This window comes from Pongo abelii, chromosome 16, assembly GCF_028885655.2.
Source record: "Pongo abelii isolate AG06213 chromosome 16, NHGRI_mPonAbe1-v2.0_pri, whole genome shotgun sequence".
Lineage (NCBI taxonomy): Eukaryota > Metazoa > Chordata > Mammalia > Primates > Hominidae > Pongo > Pongo abelii.
The window spans coordinates 86,069,614-86,084,932 of NC_072001.2; the positions used below are offsets into that span (position 1 = coordinate 86,069,614).

At 40.8% G+C, this 15,319-nt stretch overlaps 1 protein-coding gene across 8 annotated transcripts in view; it reads right to left on the reverse strand.

Moving 5' to 3' along the window:
* ADAMTSL3 (ADAMTS like 3) overlaps window positions 1–15,319 on the reverse strand; it is a 388,590-nt gene that overhangs the window by 46,185 nt on the left and 327,086 nt on the right. For all 8 annotated transcript variants that reach the window (XR_008513716.2, XM_024232567.3, XM_024232568.3 and 5 more), the window contains 3 exons: window positions 13,764–14,835; window positions 8,284–8,411; window positions 3,952–4,080 (listed from right to left, as the gene is read on the reverse strand). Coding sequence is in view for 7 of the 8 variants with exons in the window: in XM_024232567.3 (XP_024088335.2) it covers window positions 3,952–4,080; window positions 8,284–8,411; window positions 13,764–14,835 (1,329 nt within the window). In the remaining variant the exon portion in view is untranslated. The remainder of the gene's footprint in view (window positions 1–3,951; window positions 4,081–8,283; window positions 8,412–13,763; window positions 14,836–15,319) is intronic.

Here is a 15,319-nt window from a genome sequence, read left to right on the forward strand (position 1 = left end):
TGCCCCTTCCAGAGAGGCCCACAACCAGTGACTGCAGCAGGCAGGGGCATGAAGGCCTGGCCACTGTGGGTCAGCCTGGGGAAACTGTAATGAGTCACATATGTTTCAAGGGGGCTTGGTGAGCCTTTGTGGGCCTGCATCACAGTTCTCCTTTGCCCTCTGTCTAATCCTGCTTGCTTCCTCCCTTCCACATATGTTGAAAACTAATATACTACACAAAAACTCCTTCCAGGGCCGGATGCCGTGGCTCGTGCCTGTAATCCCAACACTTTGGGAGGCTGAGGTGGGTGGATTACTTGAGGTCAGGAGTTCGAGACCAGCCTGGGCAACATGGTGAAACCCCGTCTCTACTAAAAATGCAAAAAAAAAAAAAAAAAAAAAAAATAGCCAGGCATGGTGGCTTGTACCTGTAATCCCAGCTATTTGGGAGGCTGAGGTAGGAGAATCGTTTGAACCTGAGAGGCAGAGATTGCAGTGAGCTGAGATCACACCACTGCCCTCCAACCTGGGCAACAGAGTGAGGTTGTGTGTCAAAAAAAAAAAAAAAAAAAAGAAAAAACAAAAAAACAGAAACAAACCAACAAAAACATCCTTCCAGAGAGGATTCAACCTGTGATGATCTGTTTAAAGTAGATATTTTTAAGTGTTAAAAAATTTGCATTCCTGGGAAAAACTCTCCTTTAGTCATCCACATGACTAGATTCATTTGGGAATGTGTTAAACTTGATTTATTTGCTTCTGCATTTATTGTTTAAGAGTCTTTTGTATAACCTACATGTACCCAGCTGCCTGGTGGGATGTCAGGTGCCATCCACAGTTGTAGAATTTTTCCTCCTAAAGGAGATGTACACCAGTGTCCTCTAATAGCATTCAAAGATGTTTTTATTCTTTAGCTTAGTTTTAGTTTAGAAGCATCTCTAATCTTTCCAGGCAGTTTGAGTTTGCTCTAAGAAGCAGTTGTCCAGTGCAACTTGTGTTTAAGAAATTTTCTAAGCTTGGGGCTGGGCCATTGATGGCTTTGCCAGTGCCCTTCAATTGGGAATCACCATCTAGCTCAAATCCATTCCCATGTGTGGGCCAAGAGAGTTCCTTATAGACTAAAGAGGAGCATGATACACAAGAAAACACTTCAGAGAAGGGACTCATGTCAGCTGCATCTCGAGCTTAAGGAATAACATAAACAACACATAATACATAACAGAAAATTACAGGATAAGTAATGTTCTTACTATGCATTAATCTGAAAGAAAATAAAACATGCAGCAACTGATATTTTCTGGTCATTTTCCCCAGACGAACTTTTCTTTCTTACCAGAAGGTGGCAAAAAAGGTGCACTTTAAATTACTCCCACCCAAATGGACAGAAAAAAACTTTTTTTTAAAGAGCAAGGCAAATAACTCTCGCAAGTTAGAAGTTTTAACCTTTAGAAATAGGCAAATATGCGGACTTTTAGGTTCTGTTATTTAATATAGTTATCAGAAATATCTCTAAGAGTGACTAGGGATAATCCATATTGATATCTATACCACATGGGTTGACAAAACATGTTTGGCTATAAAAAAAGATGAACTTCTCTAGAAGCTATGAATATGTGTTTTGGGGTCTATAAAAATAAGTTCATTATAATTAGTGGGAAATATTCTAAGGCAACTAAAAAAATTAAAAAATTATATATGCCACTGATTTACAGAAATCCCAATTTGCAATATAAAAATGTAATTTGTAAAGCAGAGTTCAATTTTGTAAATTATGTTTTAATGTACTCATCTATAAGATGAAAAACTGAATTGGATGATAACCACAGTCCCTTCTTCTATTAATATAATATATTCCCTGCTTTAGAGATGAGGGAAGAAAGATATATGACTCACCTATGGTTATACACTAGCTAGTGACAAGACTGTCTGTAAAACTCAAGTTTTCTGACCCTTCATCAACTTCACCATCTGTCTTAAAAAAGATGAATTTCCCTAGAAAACTCCATTAGATATGGCTTCTGCCCATAAGAAAACACTGTAAGTTCACTACAGGTTTGTTTAAAATGGCAAATAACTCAAAATGATTGTGGTGCATTTGGAGGCAGGTTTATTTTTAAAAGGAAAGAATTCATCAGGAGTTCTGGGGTCTGAGTCCATGGGGGAAGACTGCCAGGTAAAGAAAGGCCAAATGGGACAATTCCTAGTAAGAGCTGAAAGGTGAGGGAGGAAGGAGGGAGATGAGTACTCCCAGTGCTGAGCTCCATCTAGGCAGCAGTGCTTCAGACCCATGGCCCCACAGCACAGGGCAGGAGGGCAGTGGGGCCGGGGAGGGTGAGAGACAGCCCATGTCTGACTGGGCCTGGATGAGAATAAAACTAGATGAGTTTAATGGTCTTTGCTGGAGGTTTTACTTGCAGTTTCCACCTAATCCAGTCTTTGACTTCCGAAAGCAAATAATGCACTCCAATCCTTTTAATGGCTCATCTCCCTGAAAGCCTGATTTTCAAGTATTGTGGAAGTGAAAAATTTAGAAGTCATGTTGAAAGTTGAGGTTTCTCTTAATAGAAGTCAGATCTATTTTTCAGAATCCTCTGCAGGTGTAGGGCTGTAGAAACTTTAGACATCTGTGGCTTGGCATCTGCAGAGTTCCGTTCTGCTTTTCTCCTTGCTATGGCCAGAGAATGCCGGCCCTTTCTGTAATGGTGGGTGTATTTTGCCAGAAAACTCACATATTTGTGGGTGGAGTCAGTTGGGAGCCTGGAGCAATTTTTCAAAAGTCTGCATAGGCCAAACACTGCAGGGATTTCTAAGGGGTGAAAAACAGTATCTTGGGAGTTAGCAAATTTCCACTGTTTGTAGAGCCAAAGGTGCAGCTTTGGAAACATGGCAAGTAACTGATCATGACAGTGGAGGGAGAGCCTGAAAGCTGGATAAGTGTGTCCTGGGATCCCTCATTACATGCACCCTCACTGCATTTCTAAGAGCAGCAGCAAAAGCTCCTCTGTCACCCTAGGCTATCAGGGTGACAGCCTAGGAAAGACTCATCTTGGGGGGCTGCAACTACAGGTATCTAAGTAGAACTTGGAAGCTAGGGAAATACAGTTGTCTGGAGAGTTAAGTCAATGCAGAGTAAATCAAAGGCATACACAAAGTCATCTTAAAAGAGTATATCTCAATTTGGAGGAGTTCATAAGTTTCTCTAAGGAAGCAATAAAAAGCTATTCACAAACCCCCTCACTCTCACCTCTCCTGGCCCCTGTAAAATGCACATGTATATGCAGCATATACTATTTATCTACAGTTCAGAGATGCATGGGCCCAGATGAAGACTTAAGAATCCATGGCTTAATGAGACAGGATGGCCCTAGGTTAAGGCAAGGTCAGACTGAAAGTGTCAATTCTGTTAAAGAAAGAGTGTGAACATTAGAAAGGAGGTTTGTCTGCAGTTGTAAACACAGGAGAAAGAGCCACTGAGGCACAGGCTGCTGACACTTACCCAGGGACAACCCAGAAGACAGCCTAGGCCAGGGGACGTAGACATTCTAGCTCCCCAATCTGGCTTTGCCAAGTGTAGCTTTTGTCTATCTGGAGGACATGTCTTACAATCTCCCACAAATCCCTTCCTCTGACTTTGTATTCACCAAAAGTTGACTAAACCCTCTGACTAAAAGTTGGCCTCTTTTGTAGATCTGCCCATAGGGACAGAGTGTTCTGGTCTTGCCAATATGAACATTCCAGTGTGCATGGCAGTCACAGTCCACACTGGAAACAAGTAACTTGGCATTCTGTTTTATACATCTGTCTCATGAGCCAGTATGAGCTCACCCTTGAGAGTTAGATCCACTGTCAGTGTGCTGGAAAATCTGTTTTTTAACCTATCAGGCTGAGGTCTCGAATACCAAAATGCCAGCTGGTGTCTCCTGGCAACATTGGGATGGCCACACACCCTCCCACTGAAATGACCACACTTACCTTTTACAGGACATCGGATTGTCACGTTTGCTCCAAGGGCTGCCTCCACGATGCCTCCAACCACAACAGACAGATGGTTGTGCTCCGGTTTGGTGATATTTCTTTCAACAGACAAGATGACAGGTGCCTCTGAATTCAAAGGGAGCAGGAAACTATGTCAGGTTCAGGCTTTTGCTCTTTGGTAAAACATATTGCATTTGGTAAGCTTTGTTGAGCCCTTTGAGGGCAAGAGTGGAGTCCTGGTTCTCTCTGTATCCCTCAATGTGCACCATGGGGATGTGCACATACATACCTGGAGGTGCTCAGTGGACATATGGACAGATGGATGAATGGATAGATGGTTTGATGAATTCAAAGGTACATTGCAACAACAATATGTATAGACTATGAGGATATTTTGGTTTTACAACTAAAATTGAGGATAAATTCCTCTTCGATAATTTGAAAAAAAAAAGGAATTCAGAAGCTCATAAGAAGCAAAGAAGACAGGCAGAGCAGGAATGATGTCTCTGCAGTGCAGCCACGAATGAATTAATGCAGGGCCAAAACACACTGGGGCTTGGGACCACCTGACTCTTTCTGGAAGGAGGGATGTGAGATACTGGGAGGGTGCTGATGAAGACAGGACAGAAGGTCCTGATCCATTCTGTTGTCCCTCATTGGGCCCAGCGTAATAAGAGGTCTTTTCCAATGTAAACATTTACCAAGTGTCCACTCTGTGGTCTGCACCTGGGTACAAGATGAGAAGTGTCTCCTCTTTCGATAAGCGCAAAGTGTAATGGTGCAGAAGGAGATGTACACAGGCATTTTCAATATAAATGTGGTACCTAATTCTTATAAAGTTTTTCTGAATATGGTGCCACAGCCAGGCTGACATATGGATGCCAGGATGTAACCACGGTTCAGAGCTCATTTAAAGCTGTACTGGAGAAAGATGAGACAGGTAGGAGGCCACGATTCTTGCTGAGCCTCTTCTAATAAGCTGTATGTGTGCTTGGGCAAAATCTTCCCTCTCTGGACTTCAGTTTGAATCCCACTAAAAAAATGATTGAGTTAGAAGATCTCTTCCAACTGCAGTTCTCTCACCCAACATGTGGTTCAAAGAGGCCCTTTCTGACCCTACTGAAATAAACTCATTTCAATCAAAAATAGAAAAGACTATTTAAAGACTATCAATTGCAAGGAGACCTATTTAAAACATTATTTACATCTCTACACTGCAAAAAGTCTCAAGAGAGAAAATGTCTGACTTCCCACTTTATGAGACCATATGAGGTTATTACAAGTGGATCAGAACTGTCTGCAAGAAAAATGCAAAGTTAACATTTAATTAATATGAAGCAAATACATGTATAAAATTTGCATGCAAAAATAATACAAACAAGGTCATAAAGAATCAAACGTCCATTTTAAAATGTTTATTTTCTTTGGATTTCGATATTTAGTTACCAGATTAATTTATTCACTCACTCAGGAAGCATACTTTGTGCCTGAGGTGGACAATGGCAGTACTAAGTTGGAAAACACACTCTCTTGTCCTCAAGGAGCTCATAGACCTGTGGGAGACACCATTACTATGCAGGGGTGTGGGTATTGAGATAAGGGACTAGTTACCCAGTAGTCTCTCAGTAGCATGTGAGGGTCAGGGAAGCAACATCCCAGAGAGGACGTTTGACAGAGCATTCTCTTACCTTAGCACTGTTGCAATGGTTGGTTTCCCTACTCCGACATTAGTACTATGAGAGCTCCTGAAGGGAGAGATCATGCTCCCTGAACTTGTTTTATCACCTATGCACAGTTAGTGCATGAAAGAATTGATATTGGTAACCACGTATTCTGGGGGAAGATAATCTAGGAAGGATCATGTTTGAGGGTCCAAATGTTCCCTTCTCTCCTGGAGTGCCTGGGACAGTGGAAAGCTATCCAGAGAAATGAAAAGATAGGAACCCTTTGGCTGGGAGAGGACTTTGGTTTTCACAGCAAATCCTTTGGCTCCTGAGGACCTCAAAGCAGCTCTACCAGGAATGTGGGTTTTTCTGGGATGGGCTTAAGGGAGACTTGACAGTTGCAAGGGGGGCTCCCATTCTCCCACAGGAGTTCCAGAACCTTGGAACTAATGCTTTCAGGAAAGGAGCTGTTGTTCATAGGACAGAACAAGCCCGAAGGATCAAGGCACAGAAAACCAAGGCCTGAAGGCCCTGCCTTGGGAAGGCAGCCAGGGAAGGGACTCAGAAGAATTTTCAAGCCATACAGATTCAAGGACCATTTAAAATTAACTAGTCTGGGCTGGGCACGGTGGCTCACACCTGTAATCCCAGCCCTTTGGGAGGCCGAGGCAGGCAGATCATTTGAGGTTAGGAGTTCAAGAGCAGCCTGGCCAACATGGTGAAACTGTGTCTCTACTAAAAACAAATACAAAAAAATTAGCTGAGTGTGGTGGCATACATCTGTAATCCCAGCTACTCATGAAGCTAAGGCAGGCGAATCGCTTGAGCCCGGGAGGTGGAGGTTGCAGTGAGCTGAGATCGCACCACTGCACTCCAGTCTAGGCAACAGAGAAAGACTCTGTTTCCAAAAAAAAAAAAAAAAAAAAAAAATCAACTAGTCCAGCCGGGCATGGTGTCTCATGCCTGTAATCACAGCACTTTGGGAGGCCAAGGTGGGTGGATCACCTGAGGTCAGGAGTTTGAGACCAGCCTGACCAACATGGCAAAACCCCGTCTCTGCTAAAAATACAAAAATGTGCAGGGCATGGTTGTGCTTGCCTGTAATCCTCCCAGCTACTCAGGAGGCTGAGGCAGGAGAGTTGCTTGAACCCAGGAAGCGGAGGTTGCAGTGAGGTGAGGTCATACCACCCCGCACTCCAGCCTGGAGGACAGAGTGAGACTCTGTCTCAAAAAAAAAAAAAAACAAAAAAACAAAGCTAGTCCAACCTCCTCAATTTGTAGATGTGAAGTACCTGCCACAAAGCTCAACAATGACTAAATGCTAGGTTCTAATCCCTGAATTCCTGATATTGTCTCTCTCTACTCACTTTAGTCCATTTGAGCCACAGATATCAGAAACCAGAGTAGGGAGGTGGAGCATGGCTCTCTTGTTTTATTATTTATTTTTGATTTTAATTTTTTTTTAGTGAAAGGGTCTCACTCTGTTGCCAAGGCTTTAGTGCAGTGGCATGATCACAGCTCACTGTAGCCTTGAAGTCCTGGGCTCAAGAGACCTTCCTGCCTCCGCCTCCTGAGTTAGCTGGGACTATAGGCATGCACCACCACTCCTGGCTAATTAAAAAAAATTTTTTTTGTAGCGACAAGATCTTTCTTTGCTGTCCAGGCAGGTCTTAAACCCCTGGCCTCAAGTGATTCTCCTGCCTCAGCCTCCCAAAGTGCTGAGATTACAGGCAAGAACCACCCACTTTGGCCTCTTGTTTTATTTTTATTCTAGAACATGAGCTTGCCAAATGTAGCTTTGCCTGCAACTTTAGCACCTAAAAATGTTTCTTTATAATAAAAGCATATTTTAATATCCAAAGGACATTGTCCACCTCCTAGGAAGACTCACACTACTTTACAGTTACAACTTCCTGGAGGTGTTTCTCAGGATTGGCAGGTATGCCACTGGGAGGTAATTGCAATCTATAAAAGATAATTATTCTTTTTTTGTTGACTGATGGAACTTTAAAAAATGCAAAGTTCATTAATATCAACACTGCCAATTAAACCCCATCTCATTATTTCCTGATTCTTAGAAAGTGAGTTCCTCAGCAGCTGTTTTCAGTGTGGTCCTCAGACCAGCAGCATTGGCATAACCTGGGCACGTGTTGAAAATGCTGATTCTCAGACTCTATCCCAAACCTACTGAGCCAGAATCTCTGGGTGTGGAGTCCAGCAATCTGTGTTTTAACAGGCACTCCAGATGATTCTGACGGCTGCTAATGAGAACTGCTGCTCTAGAATTTAATGTTAAAAACAAATAAACGGCCAGGCGTGGTGGCTCACGCCTGTAATCCCAGCACTTTGGGAGGCCAAGGAAGGTGGATCACGAGGTCAGGAGATCGATACCATCCTGGCTAACATGGTGAAACCCCGTCTCTACTAAAAATACAAAAAATTAGCCAGGCGCGATGGCGGACGCCTGTAGTCCCAACTACTCGGGAGGGAGGCTGAGGCAGGAGAATGGCGTGAACCCAGGAGGCGGAGCTTACAGTGAGCTGAGATCGTGCCACTGCACTCCAGCCTGGGCGACAGAGCGAGACTCCGTCTCAAAAAAAAAAATAAATAAATAAAAATAAAAAATAAAGAACCAGGCATTCTAGATTTCAACAGTGGGCATTACCTGCATACAGCACAGAAGAACTTTCCACATATGAACCAAGATGATTAGCTACAGAACATTCATATATGCCTTGTTCTTTCCTTGTAGGATTCTGTATCTGTATCTTCCCAGTTCCATCCAAAATTATTCTGTAGAACAGTTAGAAAGAGGACACATTCATATAACAATTTAACTGACCTAGGGCTACAGTGAGTTGCAGAGAGAGAAGACTACACCATTACAGGCTTTGGGCTGGCAAAGCTCACAAAGGATAATTTTATCAAGCATCCTGCCTATAAGCAGAGAACTATATAGGCCAGGAGGGTGGAGTGCTTCCTCTTGCCATAGGTTAACAGCAACGTTAGACCTGAACAGTGCTTAGAGATCCAGTCTTCCCATCCCACTTTACATGAGAAAAGACTTTTCTGGTGAACTCAATGCTTAATCTGCCACATTTTAAAAAAAGACAACCTAGCAAACCTATTCATTTGCTGGATGTCAAACACTCATTTTCTGCCCGAATCCTTCCTAACAAACTGCAGGTGTGGATTTTCAGTTTGGATTTTCATGCTGGAAGTGATTGGGCTTTGGCTAAGGCTGCTTTGCAATGGATTATGGTCTCATTATTCCTGTATGAAGAAGTCGATTGAGGTAATCATACTAAGTCTGTGGCATACACTGGATTTGGACCATGCTGTTAAGAATTAGGGCTAACCTGCATGAGTTCATTATGGTTTCCCAATTACTGATATTCCTAAAATCCTGTGTGTAAATACCACTTTGAGAATCAGAGTTGGTCAGGTGTAGCCTAACCAATTAGATAATTATTCAGAGATTCAGAAAATATATCTAAAGGTGAGAAGAACCTTTGTTACGAAGGGAAGAGTGCTTGTTCTGCTTTTATTTTATTTTATTCTTAATAATTTGAATCTGCTTCTAAATCACCCAGATCAGTGGTTTATATACTATTTTTCCCCTGCCCCATCTCACTTTATAGATCTTAGCAATATGGACTATTCTGCCCTCTAAATACTGTATGTTTCATCATGAGATGAACTGTGCCACTTCTTTATTTCCTGTCACTTCATGTCGTTCGCTCTATGCTTCAGTCATAATGAACCTTAACTGTTTCCAGAACATTCCATGATCTTTCATTACTGTCAGCTTTTGCATATGTTGTTCAGTTCATTTGAAATGCCTTTCCTCCTTTCTGGCAAACTCAGACCCGCCCACTGAGTCCTGGATCAAATGTAATTTCCCCTGTAAAGTTTTCCCCAATACTCCTAGAGTTATCTTCCGTCTCCTCTGGGCTCCTTCTTCTCTGGTTCATATATTTATTTGATGAAATATCTATTTCTTCCCACTAGACTGTGATCTTTTCAAGGGCAGGAACCAAATCTTATTCACAGCTGTGCATTCTCACTGCTTAGACTTTTATATAGCAAGTTCTCAAAAATCTTTGATGACTAAATGTACGAATGATTATAATAGTACGAAATAATGGCACAGAGCAATAGTACCAAGAGCATACAAGCCCTGCTGCAGCACACGTAAGAAATATACAAAAGCAGGCAGAATTCAAAACAGCGAAAGTGTCTCAGAGCAACAAGAGTATGGCAGACCTCGCTGTTAGTAAGGCAAGATTTTCACTGTCAAATCCTGATGGAGGAGAAATAGTTGGTTAAAAGCAAAAGTCTAACCAGTGACTACACATGAAAAATAAACACACGAAATCATTTTCTTAAATTATTTCATATATATGTTTGTATGATTTAGGAATTCTCAAATGATGCCTTTGTTTTGTAGGTTTCAGTGTAACAGTCCAGTGAGAAATCATTGAGATCAGAAATAGCTGAGCATGCATGAACCTTACATGACAGGTGGGGCCACTGGGTACCTAGCCTGGATCTGTCCTTGGGCTGGAAAACCACCAGGTTGAATTCTGTAACAGATATGACCTTGGCCTCTGCTGCGTAATTTTACTCTTAACTTGAAGTAATAACAAAGTTGATCTTTCTATAGGCACCATCTCTAATTGATCCACCCACAAACATCTCTTCCTAGTTGAGATTTCTTACTCAATTGGCATCCGAACAGTACTCCATGCCTACACAGTTTCTCTCATTGAATAGAGGCCTTCATGAACCTAATTCCATTTCTCAATTACTTCAACTGAAAAGATTTGTAAGATTCAGAAAGTATATTTAAAGATGAGAACATCTGTTATGTAAAGGGAATTAAACATAAATTGAACAAATTAATTGGGTAGGTTTTGGAGGAAAAATAGAAATGAAAATGGATCTTATTATCCTAAAAATTAAAAACAAAACCTTTTATTAGACATATGAAATTGCTTCTGTTTTGAATGGTTGATCCTTAAAGGATGCAGAAACACATCTGAGGAGGATGTACCATGTCAAAACTTCTTTATACAAGCTCCAGGGATCTCAGCCTGATAAACTTATGTTAACTCCATTCCATCAAGTCAATTTATTTAAAATGAACTCAATTCAACAAATATTTATTTAAACTGACCAGGCTCCTCTATATCATTGTAGTACTTATATGGCTATAGGTCAACAGACCACTTCAACCTTGTCAGCCTCTCTTTCCTTATAATTTATAAAATGGATTATTGAACCAAGTTAGCAGTCTTCAAAGTGTAGTCCATGAACCCCCCAGAAGTCTATGAAGTCAAAGCTAGTTTTGTAATAATATGAAGCCATTAATTAGCCTTTTTAAAAACGGTATTGACCTTTGCACTGAGAGTGCAAAGGCAGTGTTGGTAAGACTGCTGGCACCTTAGCATGAACCAAGACAGTGATATTGAAATGTACTAGCAATCACTGTATTCTTGACTACTATGTTTTACTTGCAGAGAAAAAAAAATGCCAGTTTCCCTTAAGAATGTCCTTAATAGCTGGGCACGGTGACTTATGCCTGTAATCCCAGCACTTTGGGAGGCCGAGGTGGGTGGATCACTTGAGGTCAGGAGTTCAAGACCAACCTGGCCAACATGGTGAAACCCTATCTCTACTAAAAATACAAAAAATTGGCTGGGGGTGGTGGTGTGCACCTGTAATCCCAGTTACTTGGGAGGCTGAAGCAGGAGAATCACTTGAAACGAGGAGGCAGAGGTTGCAGTAAGCTGAGATGCCACCACTGCACTCCAGCCTGGGTGACAAAGCGAGACTGTCTCAATAAAGAAAAGAAAAGAAAAAAAAAAAGAACGTCTTTAATGAAGTAGTAAAAGGTATTAATCTTACTAAATCTTGACCCTTGGGTCCATACGTTTTTCATAGCCCGTATGACACAATGGGAAGTACACACAAAGCACTTCCACTGCATGCTGAAGAACTGGTGGCTTCTTTCATGGAATATGATTTTTACTTGAAAGAATGACCAATAAACTATGACAAAAAAGTCCACACTATGATTTAAAGTTGGGTATTTGGTAGATATATATATATTTTTTAAATGAGCTGGCCAATTCAATGACACAACTGACAGTATTTGTTGCCAATGATGAAAAAGCTTTGATGTGAAAATTAGAATTTTGGAAAACTGGTATCCACCACTGTAAGTCTGACAGCTTCTCAAAACGTAAAGACTTTTTTTATGAGATACATGGTGATTTTTTTAAATGTGTATTTTTTTTTACATTGCATAATGAAATGTACCAACATTTGGAAGGTCTGTATCACTCAGTGAGCCAATATTTTCCAAATGACCAATGTATGGTGTTACAAAATCTTGTATGGGTAAAAAGTCTATTCAAAATGTAAGAAAAAAACAGCAGATTTCATTAAACAGAGTACCAACATTTCATTAATATAGTTTCAGATTGCACATTTCAACTAACCTTTGAGAAATGACCCTTTGTCTAGTTTTAGTGTAGAATTAAAGAGTATCCACAATTATCTGAAAAGGTATTAAAATATTCTTTCTCTTCCAGCTAACACATTTGTATAACACACATTTATTTTCTCCATATACTTTAACTAAAACAACATTTCACAACAGATGTGGAAAAAGAATCCAGCTGTCTTCTTTTATTATACCAGACATTAAAGAGATCTGCAAAGATGGAAAGCAATTCCACTGTTATCAGTAATTTTGGTGGCGGGGGGATGGTTTTCAAAAAATATGTTATTTGTGTGAACATGTTATGGGCCCATTATTTTTTCTAAATAGATTAATAGAGATATTTTCAATGTTTCTTGGTTTTAATGTCTAGTGAGGTAAACAGCAATAGATACAACTCACGTTTACAAAAGCTCTTTAGGCTCCTCAATCATTTTTAAATTTTAAAGAGTCTAAAACCAAAAGCTCTGAGAACTGCTATGTTTTAAGGTTTATTCTACTTCTAAAATTTCATTGTACTCTTGTGTTCAGAGTTCTAGCATTAAAAATTCAAAAATCAGATTTTTTCTACCTTTTTAAGATATAGCCTAATAGTTTATTATTTTAAAAAACTGAATTTTACCTAAGTTTTTTCCGATGTTTCACATATGAGGTTCAATGCACAAAGGACATGCTAAAACTTGCATTTTGAAAGTACCTTGTGATATGCAAAACAGTTTCACATCTGCTGTGTTATTTGTGTCTCTTAACGATCTCTAAAGGCAGATAAGGTACAGCTGAAGCTCTTAAATGTGAATCAAAAGAAGGCACAATGTCTATAGTCCTTTGTATACAAACAGCAAGATTTGAAGGCAATAAAGAATGCAAAAGTAAATTAGTGTCTGCTATGTAAAATAAAGGAAATGTGACATTTTTACACTGGCATAGAGATCAGAATAATATATGACTTAATATTGTGTTTTGAACATCTCAAAACACTTTGATTCTTATTTTTGGATTGTATGACATTTGAAAATTGCATGATAATAGAAAACTACTTCAGATACCCAAGCTTTTGACAGGGCTACATATTTGTGTGATACTCAAATACCACTGGTGGGTATTCAAGAGATACAGCCCTTGGTTCTGATTGGCCATGAAGTAGTCATGGGATTCTGCTTCTCAATGACTTCATCAGAAAGGTTAACCCCTGCCCTGCCCATCTCCTGGGGCTGATGTGAGCTCAAATGAGATACCACATCTCCTAGATATGGAAGAGCTCTGTAAATTCTGATTTGCAGTTCCAACATAATGTAGGATTACTATTAGTAAGCTTACTTTTAAAATGGCCTTATATTGGTTTTATTTTTAAATGCTAAGTGCTGATTAAAGGGGGAGTGTATACACGCTTAAACTTATTCTTGCTGGATCCAGTCATATCACACCTCTATGACAGCGATTGGGATGATACGGCGGTTGAATTTAAAAATTCCAACGCATATGTGAAAAACACATCCTAACATTTTTTAGTTTCTTTCCTAAAGAATCCTACTGGAAACACATGCTTAGGAGAGGAATTTGAAAATGTTTTCAAGAAAACTGGAATAGCCATTAAGAAGGTAGTGCAAAAATGAATACTGCATTCTTATTTTACTTACTTTACTGAGGGCTGTAATAAGGTTCCATCCTTGGTCCATGTATATGTGGCCTCACTGGGGGTAATAAGGTCACACAGTATATTGATGACCTCTGTCCTTTTTGTAATGTATACTGTATTTCCAATCCTGGAATTTATCGTTTTATTAAATGAAATTGAGGGAGGTTGGCTTTGCCTCATGAGAACAGGTCCTTTCGGCTTGAATGTCAGCTTGCCTGAGTTTTTTGCATTCGAGCTTTGGGACACACTTCCTGTTTCCCCCCTGAGCTGAGCAGCAGGAGGTGTCTCTTCCTGGATGCCCCGCCACTGCACATGTGTTGGCTGTGCCTTGGCTAATTCCGCCACCAGCTGATATATCAGCTGGGATGCAAGATCATCGCTGACCTCTCCAGTTTCCATGAGCTGACTCATGTTTCTTATCAGCTCATCAAACTGGGCTGTATCCATGCTATATGCTCCTTGTTTAACTGCTGCTTCAAACTGCTTATTCTTCAACTCCCAGGAGTTGGTGCTTCCTGCAGAATTGCTGCAGTGGCCTAACAGAGCTCTCAAAAAAGGCTGGTTACTAATGTGGTCATCATCCAGATAAAGGTCATTTTTGTTATTCCACATTTGCCTCATTTTATGCCACGTGACTCCCAAACTATTGGCTTCGTTGTGGTCCATCCCAGGATATTCCCTCATAGGCTCCCTGAGGGCTGGGCGTGCGATGAGCCGGTTGTCAGTACCAATGAGCTTGAGCACAACTGTTTCCTGTGCAGAGCCTGCAATGCACCGGTACACGCCAATGTCGGGGGCAGCAAGACTGTGGATTTTTAGTGAGCCTGACTTGGTGATGCCAAGCCGTTTGGAGTTCTGCAGGCAACGGCCATCCTTCTCCCACTGGATCAGAGATTTCTGGAACCGTCGCACTGGGCACTTAATAATCACGGATGTGTTGGGCAGCAAATAGGCTCTGCTACCAATGGTCAGGTTAATACGCTTCTCTTCCCTTGTCTGAATGTAGACTCTCTGGACACTGAGGATCTGAGGACCCTGCTCACCAAGTTTTGTCTTCATCTCTGATTTGATTTCTCCCAGAAAAAAAAGGAAGAAAAGAAAATACAAAGAAACATCTCAAAAATACAGACTTTTTGACAGTAATCTTTCAAGGCTGATACAGGCTAACAAATGTGCCTTTTTTACTATTTTAAAACATTCAAGAATAAAACCATGAATAACATTATACATCCACAGATTGGGGTAAATTTCACAACTATCTAGTACTTTAGTGGCAAAGAATGCAACTGTGAATGAGTTGCATGAAAATGTGTAAGTTATTTGACAAAACCCTGGTTTGGGGAGGCATGAGGTTAAATGATTTGGTGAAATGTAGGGAATAGTTATTTCTAGATTTGAGGAATATTTGTTCGAGGCCATGCTCATATAATGGCTCCGTAATTACCCAGCCTCTGGGTACGTTTCCATCAATAAGGGTCTGATATGTCAGGTCTCTACTATCTGGCAGAGAGACCCTCTGGCTTAGAGCCATGGGTACACCAAATCTGAGGGAGGAAG